General features: G+C 33.7%; 1 protein-coding gene across 1 annotated transcript; it reads right to left on the minus strand.

Moving 5' to 3' along the window:
- Window positions 1–9,993: 9,993 nt before the first annotated feature.
- Window positions 9,994–20,584, minus strand: LOC127862991 (uncharacterized). Its single transcript, XM_052402340.1, has 11 exons — window positions 20,494–20,584; window positions 20,280–20,327; window positions 15,280–15,529; window positions 15,022–15,150; window positions 14,466–14,597; window positions 13,431–13,766; window positions 12,629–12,865; window positions 12,172–12,261; window positions 11,752–11,811; window positions 10,449–10,886; window positions 9,994–10,307 (listed from the first exon to the last, which is right to left on the minus strand). The coding sequence occupies exons 1-11, from the start codon at window positions 20,521–20,523 to the stop codon at window positions 9,994–9,996; spliced, it is 2,064 nt and encodes a 687-aa protein (XP_052258300.1). The 5' UTR covers window positions 20,524–20,584.
- Window positions 20,585–20,948: the final 364 nt, after the last annotated feature.

The raw sequence follows: 20,948 nt of genomic DNA on the forward strand, positions 1-20,948 counted from the left end.
TGAAGGAATTTCTGTAAGAAATATTTTAAATATAGAAATAAATATACTAGACATCCCTAATTTTGGAAATAAATTGATCCAATTTAGAAGGATGGGAGAGTCCACTAGGCATAAATGGGTTAACACACGTGAGCCATGACCAAGACTTGACATAGCGCGTATCTTCCGAATCTATTATTCCCAACGATCAATTTGTTAACAATGATATTAAATCCTTAACAAATAAGGCAAGTGAATCCTAAGGATACATACACAGTGATGTCAGAATATTCGTTTTATTGCAGCGACGTTAAATCTTCTGTGTTCGTCGAGTTTTATTATCAATTGGTCACTTAAGTTTTGTGTTTAGGTCCAATTTTCTCAATTGGTCACTTGCTTAATTGCGGGGAAAATGTGAGAAGATAATGTGTTTTTCCAAACTGATTATTACAGATAGCGTAATACGGGATGACATGAAGTTACTATAAACTAGCAACAATAAGCGTCTTGAATAATGTATGATCGTTTCCAGATTTTAATAGTGTGATCTTCACCTTAGAAATATGGCTTCCACCATTGCCGATATATATCTCAGTGTGCATAGAGTATATTATAACAAGCGTTTGAGTTTCTTTGTTTACTAACTACGATTGAAGAAGGATTTCAAGTGATAAATCAGTGAAATATATGCCTCTAATATTTACGAACCCATTGATGTATACCCACTTGGGTAACCAGGTTCGATTGGTACACTGGGGGCGTTCTCAGAATGTTGAAAAATACCACATACTGGTTCTACCAAGGAGCAGGCCCAGTAAGCCTAACCCTAACCCTTTGGATTTCGATGCAAATCGAATTTAAACTTATCAAGGGTTTCAACTGACTACTTAGTCATATCGTGTTCTGCTCTTTTAATTTATTTGTAATTGTATTAATTTCCTACGAGTATTCACCAATAACATTATAACTGACAACTTGTGTTCCCTTAATTAAAACTAAGTTGTAGCAAAGTCCCGATAACCTATCTACCAACGCCCTTCACAAATAGCCAGATACAGCGGCTTGTTCAATGTTTCACAAAGCAATTGTTTATCTGTGTTCAACTTATAAATTTTATGCAAAATAATAGACTATTAGTTTAAAAAACACAACTAGGATAAACGGACAAAATTTTGTGTAACGTTTTGGATGCAAGCAGAATTATAGGACCATGCAAGGTTTTTCAATTAACAATTCCTGCTTTAAGAAACATCTTCGCAAGACACCTATCAATAAAGTATTCACAAGACAACACGAATGCATATGTCGAATGAACTAATTGAAAATTAGAGCTCCAGTACTGAACAAACCGAAATACCGCAATCGTAAGGGATTGTCGTACTTCAAATCATGCAAGTAAGCCTTCTTCCAAGAAACAAGTATTTAAAGGATTTGTCAAATTATTATTGATTAAAAATGAATTACGATGCAGACAAAAGGGGTGTAACACATATTTATGGAGATTCACTGCCAAACAGATGCTTTAAGTTAAGTTGAATAAGAAAGTTTATTTTGTGGCGGATAAACATTTAATATATACGTTCGTAAGCTATGTAATATTGATCATTCACATTGGAAATTAGCCCAGCGGTTCACCCTATATGCAATCATGATGTTAGTGTGCAGCATGGCAACATAAGTATAGTTCAATAATACAGATTATAAACTTACACACAGCATTTAGAATTAAACTTAACAAAATAACCTATTTACAAAAATGGACACAATTTTCATTGACTAGAAAACTTTTTATTATAAAATATATTTGAACTTTTTATTTCAGGGAAAATGGGAAAATACGACGATGATAAGTTCAATAATTCCTAGTTAACTCCATTGTGGTTTTGTGTTATGAAAGAAACAACCCCACACACACAACTGAGTGTCTATGTAATATGAACCCTTGTTACAAACCCGCCCTCACCCTGCCTCACACAATTTTTATTTAGACAACTAATATCACATTTTCCTGTAAATGCCAGTTTAGCATGTACTACTTAAAAACAGTATGGTTAAGGGTTATTTACTGCCGGACAACACAACTTACATGTAACAGTGACTTCTTTTAGATTCGCAAAATACCCTGTACAAAGAAATATGGGCTTCAACACTGAAGCCAACTGACCAGACAGGAAAGTTACCGCAAACCTCAACTATGTTAACCCATTTATGCAAATAATGGACTCTCCCATCCTTCTAAATTGGATCAATTTATTTCCAAATTAGGGATGTCTAGTATATTCATTTCTATATTTATAATATTTCTCACAGAAATTCCTTTAAGCAAACAGCGCAGACCCTGATGAGACGCCGCATCATGCGGCGTCTCATCTGGGTCTATGCTGTTTGCCAAGGCCTTTTTTTCTAGACGCTAGGCATAAATGGGTTAATGTCAGTTTACGTTTGTTGATCTTTAGATAAAATTGTGATTTTGAATGTCAAGTGCTCAGTGTCGTGAAACCCTTTTAGCTGTCCATGTTGCAAAACTGATAAATAACATACATTATATACTAAGGAGTGTATTGTTATTGCTTCTGTTATGATAAATAAAATAAAAAACTTCTTCTTCTGCTGCAGCTCATAATCCGGGCATGGGATTACAACATGGATCAAACAGTTTATTGAAACATACAAAAAAGGCACATGTCGAATATGAACAAACTTTACATTTATAAAAACTTAACATTTATAAAACCGACTAAGTTGTGGTAATCTGCTCGACTAAGTTTATTTTATCATTGCATAATACAAACAGAAACACTCATTTTTTATTGCCTAAATGACACGTTGTTTATTCTTTTCAACGCGCGTGTTTATGTGTCTATACATTCTCCTAGATCGTTTATGTTTTCCTTTCACACCAAAGTCCCATGTGTAGATTAGGTCTTAAAATATCGCACGATGACGTTAAACCAAAACTTATACCGACATTGTGATGATGAATGTAACGTATTTCACCATTTCATCATCCATTGGCTATTAATGTTGATGGTGTCACGATAGAATAATGCCATAACAGTGTTATGTACATATCCTTTTCATGATAATGTTATAAATAACCATTAACGAATGTATTCATTAGACGTTAAATAATAACGAGAGTAAGACATTTGTAAATGCCATTAATGATTGATGTTGAATCTTATTGATCCATTCGTGTTCCTTTTAGATTCAATTTACGACAAATGTTATACTGCTTTTCTTAAAATAAACACGTTTTCCTAAAATAAACAATCTTAAACAAAAAAATGAAGTAAACATTGTTTTAATTAAACAATCCAATAAATATGCGAAAGTAAAGACGTCCGTTTCATAATATGTTATTTAAAAAATATTATTGATAAGGTAAAATTGAATGGAGAACCAGGGATTTTGTGAATATGTTATTATGCCAGTTTGTACCATTTTTACTGGCCCTCAGTAAAAAATTGTATATTAATCTTAAAGTCTTTATAACGCTCAAAATCAACGAAAATTTTGTATAAAGTATTTCGTAAAATAAAGTTAACACCTAAACAATCAGTGTGCCTTATAGCAATAGCCACAATTTCAACGCTAGATGTGATATGATTACATAGATTTTTGTAGATACAAAATGCTCGTTTTAGTTTATTTGTGACCACAATAAATTCCATGTTAATTTCCTGCGAATATATCTATTGATACGACACACGAACACTAAAATGGTACCATGTTAAAACCATAATAAAAACGAGCATTCTTTATCCACAAACATCTATTTTACCAGACCACATCTGGCGTTGAAATTTCGACAATGGCCATAAGGAACAATGATTTTTAATTGTTAAGCTTTATTTTACGAAATATTGTACGAAAATTTCGTTGATTTTGAGTAGTAATGTTACTTTAATAAGATTTTAGTATGTGATAGTGTCTTTCAGGTGTAGCTTAGGAACATGTTAAGGATATACGTAGCCCTACGATAATTTCACATTATCTTCCAGTTGTTCAGCGTTCTTAAATGTCATGTTGCAAAGATCACTCAAACTCCGTGTCAGGCACTAATGATAATAATATGTATCGTCGAAAATAAAGCATTACAAAATATATCTGAAGAAAAAACTTCAGGGATGACATCAATTATAGCTAAAATTGCTTTTCTCATACTCGCATTTTCATTCTATCAAATTTTCGAATATTTGCGTGAATTGTATCAATTTAATTACTTTGCACTTTTTGTTGGATATACTTATCGTATCTGTATTAAAAAGACACATGACTACCGTTGGCGTATTTATATATTTGTGATAAAACGTTAATAAAAATCGCACATTTCTATAGTCGAAACGACAATCATTCTAACATTTTGTCAACAGATTCAAAACATAAAAAGAAAACTATAAACCAGGGAGCAAAGTATCACCAATGACGTATACTTATATTAACCAAAAAATAGGTTCGTTTATTAATTATCATAATTTGAATTTGGTTAAATTATAAAGCGTTACTATTTATTTATTTAAAATAATTATATTATTTTCGTGTTATTGTTTTTATCCCGTGGATCATATATCAAATATAAAATGTTAAAATTGTAAAACTTTCCTTATGGCAAAGTGTTTTAAGAAATATAATTTAATACGAGGACGCAGATTGCATACTTGTTTGGGACATATTGTTTTCTTACATTTTTCTTAAATACTCGTATTGTTTCAATGGAGCTCTAAATTAACATGGTTAAATCTTTAAGCCTAAGACATTTACTGAAACTCTTTCCATAATTCAAAACAATAAACGACCACATACTATTAAAATGTTTATCTACTGAAGGTGAATCGAAAGTTTAAAGTTGTTTAAATTTGTCTTTAAACATGAATAACACACCGCTCATGTTTAAGAATGTAGTTAGTTACTCCTTTTGAAAACCAATTTCGTATGACGCGCGACAAATACGTCATTGAAAACGTCGACAAAACTGAAATAAGAAAACATGTTTTCATTGCTTAAACCCTCTTTTAGTTTTTATCTCCTTTAATTTTTTTTTATATTCGTCGATGCATTCGGGTGTTGAATTGAGTCTATTTGGCATATAATATGAGTTGACAAACTGAATATGGTCCATTAAGATGTCCGTGTAGCTTTGGCCCTAATCCGTTTATTTTGTATGAATTATTATAATACGGAGTTTAATTATAGTCCTGAAAAATATTAATAGGCTTGTGTTAAACGGGTTAAAGCAATCATGGTTGGTCTCATATTTAGCATCATAAGTCTTCTGTTTTATAATACTTCCCTTCAACTTATTTCAATATATAACAATCGGCATATTGTTCTATTATTATGCAAAATTAGGTCGTACGTTTTCTGTCTTTTAATGTTTAACGTTTGTTTGCTTTGTATAAATGTGTTTATTCTTTGGAAGTTATATATATTGGACGTGGCAATTTCAATGAAAAACAAAACAAAGGGAAAAAGCTACGTAAAGCATAAATCAGTAGTTCCGCCTGAGTTGTTGTTCTGTAATGTGGACCTATCTTTCTTCTAGCTACCCATACTGTATGAAAGATTCGTTGATACATTGATTAGGTTCTGAGAAATGAGAAATTACGCTCGTCATGCTAAAATAGATTTTATGCCATATGTGGCCAGCGTAGCTCTAGACCAGCGTTCAACTTCATAGTCTGGTAAGGAGCCATTATGACCGCCAATGAGACCACGAGATATGGGTTGACTTTATAGCTTATATAGTTAAACAAGGACTTATGTTGGCGAGGTTCACTATTTTAGACATTGTAGTTACGGTACCTTCGTATTAAAACAGCCTAACCAGTTACCTAAAAATATTTCCCGAAGCCGATTGTCAGTTCCGCATATACGCCCGAGAACTGACTGAAAGGGAAATATAATGTTTGAAGGTACGGAGGAGTATATACAATTTATTTTATTAGACCAACTAGTTTCATAAGTATAAATATAAATTATGAAGTATCTCAAACATAATTACAACGCAAGAACCTGCTTGTTAAAAAAATGAAAGAAATAGTGTCGTTTTAGTAGTTTTTTTTATCCATTTATATAACTTGTTTAAGTTGTTTATTAAGAACAGCGCGAGAAAATGACGTCATTCCAACGCTCTAGACTTTTCCTAACGATTGTCCGTTAACGACAGCCATCAGTTATGCAGTGTCTCTTTTTAAAGGAAACATTGCGTTTGATGTTTTCGGAATGAATCGTCCAGAAATACAGGCACACACACAAACACACACGCACACACACCATATACGATTATAATGTCTATGTGTGAACGAATTATCAAACCAAATCAACAATTTTACAATTTTGAAGAAAATATTAATTTTATGAATGGATTTATACTTGCCTGATGAAATATGCATAAGGATTATATCTCCGTTAAGCATGAACAATCTAAAAATAGCACTCATGTGGTTACAATCATCAAGTGGCTAAACGCATGAACGAGTCGTATTATCTGTTAACAGTTTTATTTCTGGCATAGTAACATCAAAAATACTAGGGGAGGTGGGAGGACCTTGATCAGGCAAGTATAAATCCATTCATAAAATTGGTATTTTCTTCAAAATTTTAAAAAATTAATTCATGATTTATACTTGCCTGATGAAATATCGCTAAGTATGATTACAAAGCAGTGCTCAACTTATGGATGCGGTATTATTTTCATTGTTATTTCTTCTCTCATTTCATCATGTAACACTGTGCACACATATATTTCTCTTCTTATCAACAAAGACGTACTTCATTCTATAACATACCTGGTTGTTAAAATTTCAATGTACACAAGTTATATACAAGTTAATTGCATATTATCAATCCGTCGGAAATGAAAACTTAAATACCATTTATACAAAAGTTAATGATTTAAAACTGCTGGTTCCACATTCTTTAAGTAGAACTTAACAAAAGTGGTCTCTCTGCAGCATCTTAAACAGATTGTAACGAAGATCCTTCAAAAGGGACCACAAAGGTCCTACAGATCATGTTGAGTGTGCCTTCACTCTTTTTGCTTTATCATCATATGCCATCTGAATGACTTTCACTATCCATTTACTAATAGTCTGTCTGGATTCTTTTTATGCGGACTATTTATTAAAATAAAACGACTGTTTTCTCTATCTTTTACATTGTTTCTATATTGTTCTGTCTTTTTCAATAAACAATAAAATGCTTTCTTGGGGTCAAGAAACTTGTTGTCTTTGAAACATGGAACAAATATTTTCGCAGCTGAATTATTTGGCCTTCTTGTTAACTCAAACCGTGTCTCAAAAATGTAAGTCCTTTTGCTTGCACGGAGACAGATCCTTCGCCCAACCTCAGAACCTGTAGATCCCCCGCTATCCGAAAGGTTGTGATGGCTGTAAGAAAAACAGCTTTATATGTTACATATTTCAAACTTGTCTTGCCTAATGGTTCAGAAAGGCTTTTCTCTAGCATAGACACAACCAAGGGTAATTCCCATTCTGGTAGCTGTGGCCTTAGGAAATCTGGGGCCAGTATATGACTGCGTCTGTGGTCTGCCAGTTGGTTTACAAGACCGGGGACCATATGACCGTGTCTGCCTTTATGCACCGTGTGTTCTATCATACTCTTGATAGCGTGGCCTCGTACATGCCTGATCAGAAGGGCCTTGAATTGTGCTGTTTGGACATCTGCCAAATTCAGGTAGTCGATCAGATATATGTTTGTTAATTTCCTGTCTTTCTTTCAAATTCTGTTCCAGACCGGTGCCAATAATTCCATAATGTGACAATGGCTAATTCCAGAAATTATGTCTTAAGTCTTTCGAGTCATTGAATCCAGAGTCAGCCATAGCTGCCTTTCTATGCACCATGTGATTTAATGCACCTGCTCTTGCCATTTGATCTAAAGATTTAGTGTTCATCGCGAAAATGTCTCAGACACACTGAATAGCACTGTCAATATTGGGTTGTTTCTCCGACATTTTTGACAATAAATTTCCAAGGGCTTGTTGAATGTAAACATAAATTACAATGCCCATTCTAGAAGCAAGCTTGCATTGGTAATCTATTTTCTCCAAGTCTTTAAATGGCTGAGAACATAAAAACTGAGATTTGACAACAGTTTTCTGTCCATATCTTTTTATGAGAAAGTTTCAAATTATAGTGTCAATACTGGGGACAGCTAAAACCTCTTCAGCTGCCTCTGATACGGGAAAAACCTAACTTGTAATTGTCATTATAAGCTGACAATTTTGCTGGTGTATGTGTTCTCAAGGTTTCCCGCAGTACATATATTTGACTGTTGACAGGCAAGCGGGCGGGCGGGCTGGCGGGCCGGCGGGTCGGCGGTTCGGCGGGCCGGCGGGCCGGAGGGCCGGCGGGCGGGTGGGCGGACAACAGACAGTCAGACAGACAGACAGACAGACAGACAGACAGACAGGCAGGCAGGCAGGCAGGCAGGCAGGCAGGCAGGCAGGCAGACAGACAGACAGACAGACAGACAGACAGCCAGACAGACAGACAGACATTTTATTTTACTTGCACAATGTACATAGTCAACATCACATGTGGTTGGTATTGATATATGTCAACATGTATATGCGCAGAAAACAAGTTTCAACAAACATGAATATTTACAAAAAAAAAATATATACAGAAGTACATAGGATGAACAATTTGAAAATGACGTTATACGATTTAACACAATCGAATACTCAACGATTCCTTAACAAATAAACAAAGTTTTATTATTGTTATTATTTATCAGAAGTTAAAACCTTCAGGTCTAAGTGTATATATTTTTGGTAATATATTTATTTCAATAACAATATCACACATGCATATATTACAGACAGATATATAACTCAGTGATTGTAATCGTTATTTCTTCCATATCTAATTTCCAAAAATTACGCCAAATAGTGAGTATATTGTAAAAATGTGTGCGCATGCGCAATTGATTGAGAGTTTGTATTTGCACGGCAAGAAAGCGACAAAGAAAAAATGATGTTTACGTCATTTTTTCATAACTTACAATTGTATTCGACTATTACTGGTTTACATTAACCGGCGAAAAACATTTTTAGTACAACCATGTTCGCAATCGACATCTCAGGATTTTGATATATTCGTTTTAGTACTACTCTTCATAGAGCCTGAAGCGATCGTTTTCGTATATTTGTTCCATTGTAGGTTATTATGTTTTAAATCAAATAAAGTGAAATCTCATTTATTAATACTGCATTTTCACAATAAGACAAACACAATAAATAATAATCGTTTTATAATACTAAGAGACATATGGAAAAGAAAGGGAAACACTCAAACTATTTTTAATACAATAATGAAGATTTAAAAAGTGCGTGAATATAAATAACTTTCGCAATTTTCTTTTTAAAAATTACGTACAATATATCAATATATGTAATAGATTATACATCATATAAATGTTATACAAGTACATTGTTTGAATTATCAATTCACCTTTTTATCAATGAAGATTAAGATTCGTAGATATTCCTTAGTATGCATTGTACATATCACGTGTATTTCATCCACATAGAAAACCTCAGAAGAAATTCAATTAATACAAAGATTGAGTTGAATGCAGTCAGTTGGTTTGTCGAGGCTTTGAAAACCTCAACCAGATAAATAGTCCAGGTGTTTATGCAAACCAAATAAATTTAACATTGTCCTGGTATTCTATTTATCACATCATTTAAGCAAATAACTAGCTTCAATATGAAATTAAACAAAATAATATGTTTTAATAAAAAGCCCCTTAATAATCACATGATGTCATGCACATAAACACAAATATGTCAAGATATTGCGCTTGTTTACTAAATTCAACACGTTGGAGGTACTACTTTGTTTTACCGCGAAGTATTTATTCGCGAATGAAAGGCGACCATATGATTCAATGTAAAACACTTATACTATGTATATATATATATATATATATATATATATATATATATATATATATATATATATATATATATATATATATATATATTTAATCCAGCACAGGCTCCTCGTAAATAGTGTAAATATTTGAGCAGCTGTAAACGGCCGAATCTTTGAAGGATGATCGCCTTGCCTTTGACAGTGGACAAAATGATCGGTTCCTAAAACTGTTCCTCTGTAATGGTCTAAAAGACCGCGTCGGCATTTCGTTTCTTTGGGTGTTGTGCAGGATGGCAGCCATGAAAAGAGTGCCCATGATGTTTGCAGCATCGTTTCTCTCTGTTTCAAGCTGTCTGGCAGAATACACGCCTTCGCATGGATACTCATCATTGATGGCAGAATTGTCATGATGTGTAACTATTCCTGTAACAATACGTTGTTTATATACTACAATCACTATTACACAATATGGTAAACATACACAACATATTACAATATTCATAAGAAATTTGCAATTTGTTTGCGTTTAAAAACAACTCAAACTATAACAAGCGCGATACTTACTTGTGAGTTCGGCTTGTTGTATTTTCAATATTTTATCTGCTCTTAGGACATTTTTTAAGGCTTCTATTTTATCAACCTTGCAAGAGCTTAAATTGGTAATCTCCACTGCCATTGTATTAAGCAATTCCGTTTTCCCAATATCATCAGTTTGTTCGTATATTAACAGTTCAATACGTTTTACAAGCATCTCTTTGTCCATTGTATGAATGGACGTTATGTCTAACGCATCCAGGCTTGTATGGTGTTTCTGAATCTGCTTTGCCGTCGCCATTTCAACATTTGAAACATCGAGACTTCTAACCTTATGGATATTCTCGACAGTGTTGTCCGACGTTGTGCCTTTATCAGGGTTTTCCTCGTCTTCGTAATGCACGTCATCTATTTGATCTTTTTTCTTTTCCGTTAGTGTATGGTTTAGCTGACAATAACTGTCGCTATCTATTGATAAAACTTGTATGTTAGCAAACCAAGATATGCGCACAAAATTTAATACTTTATTTATCTTTGGTTTTGTTTATCCCATATACGGTTTAAGATACAAAACATTACAACTTGCCACATTTATTTAGTGACTCCGAAACAGTTACCTATTATTATTATTTTCATGTAAAGCGGACAAAATGCTAACAATTTATTTTTAAAATAGAAGGTTTTTTTCAAATTATATTATTTTAAATGTCCGTTTAGTTGAAAAAACGCCGTTGTAGAGTAATGTAAATCGTTTAAAACAAACTTTACCATAGGCTTAACATAATTGTAGTAACGACAAGACGAAACATGTTTGTTTTTTCATATTAAAACCCTATGGTGCCCGCAATTTAATTTAAAACAAAACACGAAATCATAACAGTACTAAAACCATGCGCCGGATTCATGTTATTACCGTCAACGAAATACTCTGATTATAATGTAAAAATGTTGAGAGATGGTCTAAATTGAGATGCTTATATCTGGTACATTTTACAAATTCTTTTTCAGAGCGTTTTTCATATGGTAAATGAATTTTGTATTTTGAGCGCAATATGGATGGTGGCTTTTTCACAGTTTCTTAAAAGTATATACACACATACAACTAGTCTGTAAATTAGTACTTTTTCATGGACTAACAGTATTGAAAGAAATGATACTACAACATTGCCGAAAGTTTCTTATTTAAGGAACTAAAAGATGCGATTTGATAATCAAGCTAATCATAGCTCGGCTTTTTGAATTGTATGCCGGGTTCTTTTGTTCTGCAATAGAGTACATTGAAAACGATAAATAAAACGCACAAAACATTGGTAAGTAATATTTTTAAACTTACTTGAAGGAACAAGATCATATTTTCCGAACGATACGCGCGGAAGAGGGTACGGCTGCTTTCCTGAAATAAGTCATCGCGTGCATATTCAATTGTTTGCATTTACAACTGATATTTAGTCTTTTAATGTTTTTTTTATATATTTATGACGGTTAGTTTGCGAAAATATATAACTAAAAACGCATAACAACAGGGTATTACTCTTCCTATTTATTAATAAAAATCGATTTCACGTAATGCTTCACATTTAGAAAATCCGACAACATATTATGTTTATACAGCGATGCAATGAACACATGCATTCAATGTTTGTAATAATGTGAGCACACGGTATATTTACTTGTTTATATGTCTATAGTGTTCTTATAAACGTTAATACAATTCATGCAATAGATGCAGTAAAACGTATTTGAATAAACGCACCCTTCAGCGGGATCCTGGGAGGAAGAGGGGGAGGTTCTATGAACACTTCTGCTGGAACCTTTGGCAACGGCGGCTTATTACATCTCTTGCCTGAAAAGGTCACAGTATTCGGCGTACATGTGTATCTGTATTTATATAACAGTGTGGGGTTTTACAACTTGCATAAATATGCTTTAGATATACAAGTGCGTGTATGTGAATTCCAACAGACTTTATATAGAACTTTAAACCATACATATAAAACCGGTATGTTCTTTTAGTATCGTAAGTATTGTTATCAAAAGGATCCGTTTAATGCAAGGTTAAGCTTTATAAACACCATATGCAATGCTTGGTAGTGGGGTTAACGTTGAAATTGAAGAAGAGTATACTGATTTTTAGATTTATCTCACCAAATATTAATAATCCATGGGCAATGCAACAACATCATATAAGTAAAATATTTAATTTTACAAACCGGGTGAAACTTGAGCCTCAGCCACAAATAGTGAATTGTTTCTCATCCCGTCTATTTTAACAAAACCAATTGATGAGTTATCATCCATTTCTGTAATTGGTGTGTCGCATCCATAAACATGAACAAAGTCACTGTCAGCGCTTTCGTTAGTGTAGTTGGCCGTGTCGTCAGATTCGCCTTCAAAGCCAAGAGGCAGTTTATGTCCTTCAGGTACGTAGAAAATCCTGGTCATTTCACCTGTAATTATACAATACCAAACACCCGATAAGCGTATGAAATATGTATCTCACTGTTAGGAAATTTGCTTCGAATATATACTATTATCTAAAGCGGGTACTGCATCAATGTCTGACACCATAACAAAATCTGTATCTGTGTCCTCTTCCTCAGTAAAATGTGTCGTGTTCTGTACTAAATGGAGTTGGGTAATTCCGTATTGTGTTGTCGGTGGTTCTGGCGCAGCAGGCAAATTATTAAGCGTTGCATTGAAAGTAATTTGATCTCCATGTTGGTGAAATCCAGCGCATTCTGTTGTTATGAAATTGATATAACATTGTATGCATACAAAAATCATCGACCCTGCATAGGCATTATAGTATCGACATAAATAACATAACACTATATGGTATAGTTGGTGTGATGATAAACAATTTCATTATTGGTGTCGGGTATAATTCGTTTATTCGGTGAGGCTTCGAAAATGAAAATATAGCACGATTTAGCGGATAGCGGGCTCTCTTTTTGATTTTGTGCCGCATCTGCTAAACGTTATTTTGTATAATACATATATATAACATTATACCGGTGTGTAGCTCAGGAATGTCTAGGAGTTCCACGGCTTCAGACATTTCTGCATGCCTCAGCGCTTCTACAAAATGACTATACCAATACACATGCCTCTGTTGCATTTTATCCAGCAGAGTATCCACAGCCTTTTCAATTCCTTGCATCATTTCGGCATTGTTTATCAGCTGTACCTCTTCCTCACTTATTACTCCAGTGCTCCACAAATAACGTGTAACTTTTGATGGTACAATCAGTGGCTTAATTGTATCAGCCATTATTGCAATGTACTTTTTTGTATAACGGCTGTCAAACTTATCTTTAACATCCAAAATCATAGCCAAGTGTTGATATCCTGAAATTAAGCAGAGCCTTTGAGTTCTATAATACGATGTATTTTCAACTCAATATCCGTGAACGTTTTATAGCTTTCTTCAATATGCCATAATCTATGAAGATGACCCCGTACGCATAATTTACAATGACTTGGGCATTGTATATCATTCTTACAGAAGATATACTAAACATATTTTGAAATATAATCTCCCCTTCTAACACAGTTAGGAATAATTTCTTAGCATGTTACTTTCATTTGAAACATAGTTAAAATGTATGTCTTGTTCATATTTGCATTTGTGTGGGCCAATAAGACAAAGGCGCCTTCGACGTTTTTAGTAGTTATTCCAAGTGGAAGGGTCAGTATCTACACAAAGGTACTGTTTGAACCCACGGCATATTTTCAATGTTATACAGCATATCGGTAGACTGTATATTTTGATTCTAAAAACAACTCGTCAATCAGAAAATAAACGGACATAAAACTCTAGTCGACATTAGTAAATATAATAAGATGGGTTGGTTTCGCAAAAATTGCGAATCATACTTATATAGGTGTGACAGTACGTAATTTCACACGCGTAAGCTCTCATTGGAATATTTGTCGCCTTGTACCGGGAACATAATGGTCGGTTTTAACCGGATATATACACATATCCTCTAAATATACTATATCCTTATGGTAATATTCATTAAATATATTAAATAAACCATATACCACATCTTTGGAGTCCCGTTTTGAATATGTTGCCATGATTTAAACATTTTATCTCTAGAAGTTGTTCTATTAACAACTCTATAGCAGATCTGTGGTTCCGCGTTGCGATTTGTCTAAATACTGACGGATATTCTGAAATAAAGTTCCGCATGTAAGAAAAATATACTTTCTAAACATAACAATACTATTAAACTTTGTTTCTCAAATTATAAACAAAAATGCTAGTTGGTAACCATTATTGAAATGGATTCAATAACCTTTCAAGTAATTACATTTATAACCAAATCAATAAATGTTATATAGAACGATACAAACCAGAAATACTTTTATCAATTTAAATACCAAGTTTCTTTATTAACGGTATCATTCAACACATTATTGTGTACACTTAAATAAGATATTATGATACAAAACTAATTAATAGCCGTTTCCGTGGTCCCCAAGTTCGCTGCAAGATCAATATCAACACCACTTCGCGAGTTATGTTTTTCGATGTACACATTTAGGGATAACTGTCGCCTCAATGTATGCAACATCTATTTACATCAACACTTACCCACAAATGACAAATGGGGTAGTATTTTGTAAATATCAATGGTCACAACTATTACTTTTCTGAAAACTGTAAGTTTCATGTGAAACCGTTCTAATGCCAACACTTCTTCCAACGAACCATATGGTACATCTGAAATAAATAACATTAAATCAAATGGATAAATCTTTGTGAGGTTGAGTGCTAAACAGTATTATTATTCTTATACATTTATATTGCTTAAAATTTAGACACATATTCTATATGTTAACTTCAACATGCCTCCAATTATGTCGTATTCACTATCTGCAGTTTCATCTAAAATTGTGTCCCATCCGGAACCATCCAACACTGTTTCCTTTTTAACAATTGTACATGGCCGTGTAGAACTTTCGGGTTCCAAATATATATCACCCGCATTGTCATCTCTTGGAACCCACACGTCTTCATTGTCTTTCTCAACAGAAGGTTGGTCCATCTCAACCAGTGGCATGTACACTGGCATGTGCATGCCAATGTCAATAAGCACATTCTGCGTGTTAAAGATATAGTAACTTAAAGAAATTCCAGCAAGCACGTTCATACAAGTCATCTAATAATAAATAAAACATTGCGCGCAAATCATACATAATATGAAGCATAATTCATCTACAAAATACCTAGGACACAACAATAGCGCACGAAACAGATAACAATTGGCGGACCAAATTCAAAGATACACAACTTAAAGTGATATTATGGGCATCTAACAGTTTATAGGTGTCTATCAAAACCGTTGTTTATTTTTTGTGTTTTCACTTCATATACACTTATATGTGTAAATGCAGCATCAGCATACTAAAACAATATCCTGGAAAGAGAACAATAATGCATTTGATAAAATAACATAATTAGGAACTAAAAAATGAAACCGGGGACCCAAAGGCATTAGCGTGGCTAGCCAGGCAGCCCCAAATCATTAATGGACCGAAGCCGAGGGCTGAGATCAATATAAAGTTGGTGCTTTCTGACTGGTCTTTAGTATGTCATTGGACCCGACGTGGTTGTTCGATTTAGTAAATTGTACCGAATAGTGTGACACGTTTAATGTGTATCAACAACTGTACACGAAACGAGTTTAACATCACTTGACGAAAATTTATTAAATTATCGAAAGTGCTTATCCAGAACAACTTCAACGTTAAATGTGTGTGTAAATTTAACATTTTAATTTATGTAATAAAAAATATATATTATTTTTAAATAAGTTTAATTTTAAACAGCACCAGTGTCAACAATGTATTACAGTAAAAGTCAACTGCACAGTGCAATTTAGACGTGTGAAACAGGGTGTCATCCGTCAATATTTAGCGCGCGATGTAAATATAAAGCGCGTGAGGTCCATGGACAAAATAATGCCCGGTCAATGTACTATTGATTGCCTCTATCGCATTTTACATACCTTAAGGTAGTGCACCTCTAATGATTTCCCGCGATTTCTTCGAAGGTTGAAGAGCCTACTATTAGGTGCCGTAGCCTAGTGGTTAAGGCGATAGACTAGTAATCTTTTGGGATATTCCCGCGCAGGTTCGAATCCTGTCGACGACGTATACTTTTTTTCGACGCGTTTTATTTATTTTCTAACGTAATTTGATTTAATATGGCATATAAGCTATATTTATTGTTAAATATGATGCAATTTTTATGCACATTCTTCAATTATTAAAATTAAAACAACGTTATGGCGAAATTGGGTGATTTACTGTTGAAAATACGAACCATGCATGTTGCATTTTTATTTTTATTTCAAAAAGTAAACGGTAAATCTGTCTACTTCTTGGTATTTTTGCTGTATATAGTGTTTCTATAAAAACTAAGTTTAAAATATGACTTAAATGATACTATTTTGAATTTTATGACACTTTGTTTTTAACCGACCCAATTTTTACTTGGCTGAAATCACTTACATTTCATGGCGCTCTTCCATAGATAAAAATTTGTAAAAAATAAATGTCTGTAAAAGAATACTTATTTCATCTTGTTTAAACTTTAAACACCTTTACAGCATCTGTACACACCAACTGCATGCCCATATTTGGAAATTTGAATGAATTATGGAACTTTTATATACCCCAGGGGTGAAAATAAACTGGACAAAAGCCGAGCGTGGGGGTGGTTTTGAAAAAATCGGTATATTTTTTTAAAAAGCATGGAAAGCCTACCTACAAATTTGCATGTAGATCAGTGAAATGATGCTGATTAAAAAAATAATTAATTAGATTATATTTGGATATGTACCCATTAGAGGTGCGCTACCTTAACCGGTAATAAATAAAAGAAAATAAAAAAGTGTAGTTAACACTTGCCCCCACAGATTCAATTGAATGTTTCAAACTGATATAGTAAATAATCTTGAAAAATCTTCTTAAATACCGAAAGGTAGATTTTTTAACCTTTGGAATATAATATCGTAAGAAGTTTGTTAAATTTATGTGATCATTGGGTAAAAACTGGCTACGCCTCGGGGGTCAAGTGATTCATTTTGAGTAATATATTACCTAATTTAAAAAAGTATAGTCTCTTAAACCGAAATGGCCAGGGATTCAATAAAAATTTTGTAACTTCGTATGGTGATCCTCTACCAAGTGTGTTCAAAGCATATCCCCTAAAAATTGGCCCTGCCTGGGGTTAATTTGTTGTCCGAATTGTTATCTAATTAACAGTTTTTAAATCTTCTTTTCTGAAACCGAAAGGCACTGCGACTTGAGTTTTTGCATGCAATATAGTATGGTGCCTCTCTACAAAAAAATCAATTAGTGCTCCTGCGGTCCAACCTAGCCCCGCCCTAATTGTTATTTGTTTTCATGTTAAGACTTTAAACAGTGTTCTTCACTGCAACCACAAGGTCAAGAACACTTTTCACTGCTCCAGCCTCGTGGTGACAGTATTTGTATAGAGGTATACAGCAAAAATACTTACAATACCTCCTGTTGTGAAACTGAAAAGGTCAGAGGTTTAGTATTTTGTGTGTGACATCGTATAATTGTCATGTACCGTTTGGGCCCTTAGATTTAATAATGGCCACACCCCACGGGTCATATATTTTTTTTAAGACTTCTTTAATTATATCATTTTAAAATATTTGCTATGAAGCAACGATGCACAGAGGAATACTTGAAAAGTAATAAGGTATTTCTATTGAAAAACTGCCCTTAGGGTCATATTGGCCTAAATAGTTTGCAGAAATCTGAATACCCTACAAACTAACACACACAACTCCTATAAACGTTGGTAATATGAATATGACATCATATCGTCGTCATTTACAAAAAATGTTCAAATCATGCCACTGGCTTCAAAACTGGCTACGCACTTTACACAGCTGAGCGATCTAGGGTTATTTTTGCAAAAGTGCAAATGTTTGACCTGTTTTGCTATTATAAAATTATCTTACGTGGGAAAGAGGCGATGCTTCAGCATCAGTTACCTCACATTTCTGATGTTAACATGTTTTGAACAAAAGATTGGCATGGTAACGAGTCGGGACACGTTGCTGAACTAAATGTGCCCTGTGAAAGCGGCAAAACTTCGAAAATGAACTATTTGTGTAATCATGATAAACACTATACTTTCGCATTATCACGGTCTACCTATGTTTACTCATAAACTCCGAGCTAGAACGACTGAATTTTTTTGACACTTTGGACTCCTAACATACCATTTTAAGCTTCAATAAAAATTCTCGCGCAAGAGTCAGTGAGGTTTGCGTTGTTTGTGTTAATGGACGAAATTAAGTTATCCAAAACAAAGAACATGGCTTTGATAATTTGCCAACGGCTTATTTTAAATTAGTTATATTATTACATAAAGTGAACTGAGTCATGCTTAAATAGGTTTAATTTATTTTCACTGTTTCGCCAGGAGCTACAATGTCTTATTATGAGACCAAGGCACCTTACGTAAGTTTACGTAAGTTTTAAGAAACAGGGAAGCTCCTGACCTGATTGCGCGATTACATATGACCTTATACTCATTTTCGTATAACGCAGGTAAAGCCGTTAATATACGGCACATAACATAAGGGCAAGAATGGTTAATACAGGTAGAGAGTTATGTGTAGCGCAGAGGTTGAGTAAAAAGACGACATTTCGCTCACATTAACATTCTTTTGGGAACTTCAAACTTCCGTCTGCTATTTACAAACGTCATACACATATTTACACAAGGCACAGCCGATTTTTTCGTGAATGTAATTTACTTAGTACAATAACTTAAACTCGCCTTTAAACGCTTATTGCTTAGCGTGATACGTTTATGCGCTCTGGTAAGAATGCACAGTAAAAAATAGCAAAAAACATCCGCTTCATAATCTTTCGATCACAAAAACGCACAACGGTTGACAATAGCATACTGCTTCAATGAGGAAAATAATGACTCGCGCTTACGAATACGTCTTTATCTTATGTGCACACAATAAAGAGTGGTAATGCACTTGTGCGCATTATATGTAACGATGGATATATGACATTGCGTTGTAAGTTATAGGTTGGATATATGACATTGTGTTGTAAGTTATAGGTTTTGTCTAAAAGGACGGCTGCACCTGGTTGGATATGTTCGCACTGTCGATCACAGTGTCCAAATCGAGCTTGTATTGCGTCCAAATACTTTGATTGCATATTATAAAGCGGCGTATGACTTTACGAAAGCCGCGGTCGATTTGTCATCTTAAGTCACGTGGAATTCATAAAATTTGCTACTTCGAAAGAGTTTATATTTGCCTGAAATGATGCAGGTTTATCAGTCCATTTTATTACACGATTTAACTTAAACGTATTTCTATACCAATGGTTCCTACTACGCTGGTAAAATGGTGAATAGTCATTCGAAACTAGTAAAAAAATAAGGCTTGCGTTTATTACGCATTTCGTTTAGGTAATGCAACCAAAGCCAGCGTAGCGCAGGGGTAACGCATTAGCTTCAGGTTACTGAGGTCCTGGGTAATAATCCCGATGAACGAAACATGTTTAGTTCTATTATAATTAAACAATACTATTCAATTATACATTTTCTAGTAAACACATTTTATGAAATCTTTCGAAAATATAAATAATTAGTGAACAAGCCCCTTTAAGGCACAAACATTCAATGTACATGTAGTTTAATGAGTAAAAAAATAATAATGAATGTCCGACCAACATAAAAGTTTATGTCTAAGTAATGACGGTTAAAAATGCATTCGCTGCCAAATATACTTTTTTGACAACTGATTGGCTATGTTTTACAATAATATAAAAACTTACGTCATTGTAGTAAAATTTCCTCTTCTTAATGTATCTTGGTATTGATTTCTGAAAAGAAACAACAAATTGTTAAGCACAGATCTATAAAATATTAAAAATTTGCGCAAGCGTGTTTACTAATTCGTGAGAAAATGTAGTGAATAACTATTCAAATTAATTCCAACTATGTATATTTGACTAATTAATTAAAACAATCAAATTGTCATAATCTCACATTTTTTACTAATGAAATTGTATTCCCCATTTTGATTGTTATGTCAAATCATGACGATCACTTATGGTAATGTAATATTTTGAAATTTAGAAATCCCCTTATATTCCCATATGTTTAGATAGTATCGTTTACCTATGAAAGACGACTCATGTAAATCGTAAAAAGGGATAGTGGCAGGGAAAAAATGTTGTCCTACTACACTCATTTATTATATTTGGGTTTGCATATATGCACTTCACTAAAACATATTCATTAAGTTAATCAAATATTATATTTTCAAAAAATTAAAAATTGAAAGGAACAAAGTCAGCTAAAAACAAAACACAGAAAAGAACAGAATAGTTTTTTTCGACTTCGAGCACATATATAGCTCATCGTCATAAACATAAATATGCAATAACAGCATGCGTTTCAATTAAATACAAACCATACATCATTTCGAAGAAATATCAATT

This window comes from Dreissena polymorpha, chromosome 1 (assembly GCF_020536995.1).
Source record: "Dreissena polymorpha isolate Duluth1 chromosome 1, UMN_Dpol_1.0, whole genome shotgun sequence".
Lineage (NCBI taxonomy): Eukaryota > Metazoa > Mollusca > Bivalvia > Myida > Dreissenidae > Dreissena > Dreissena polymorpha.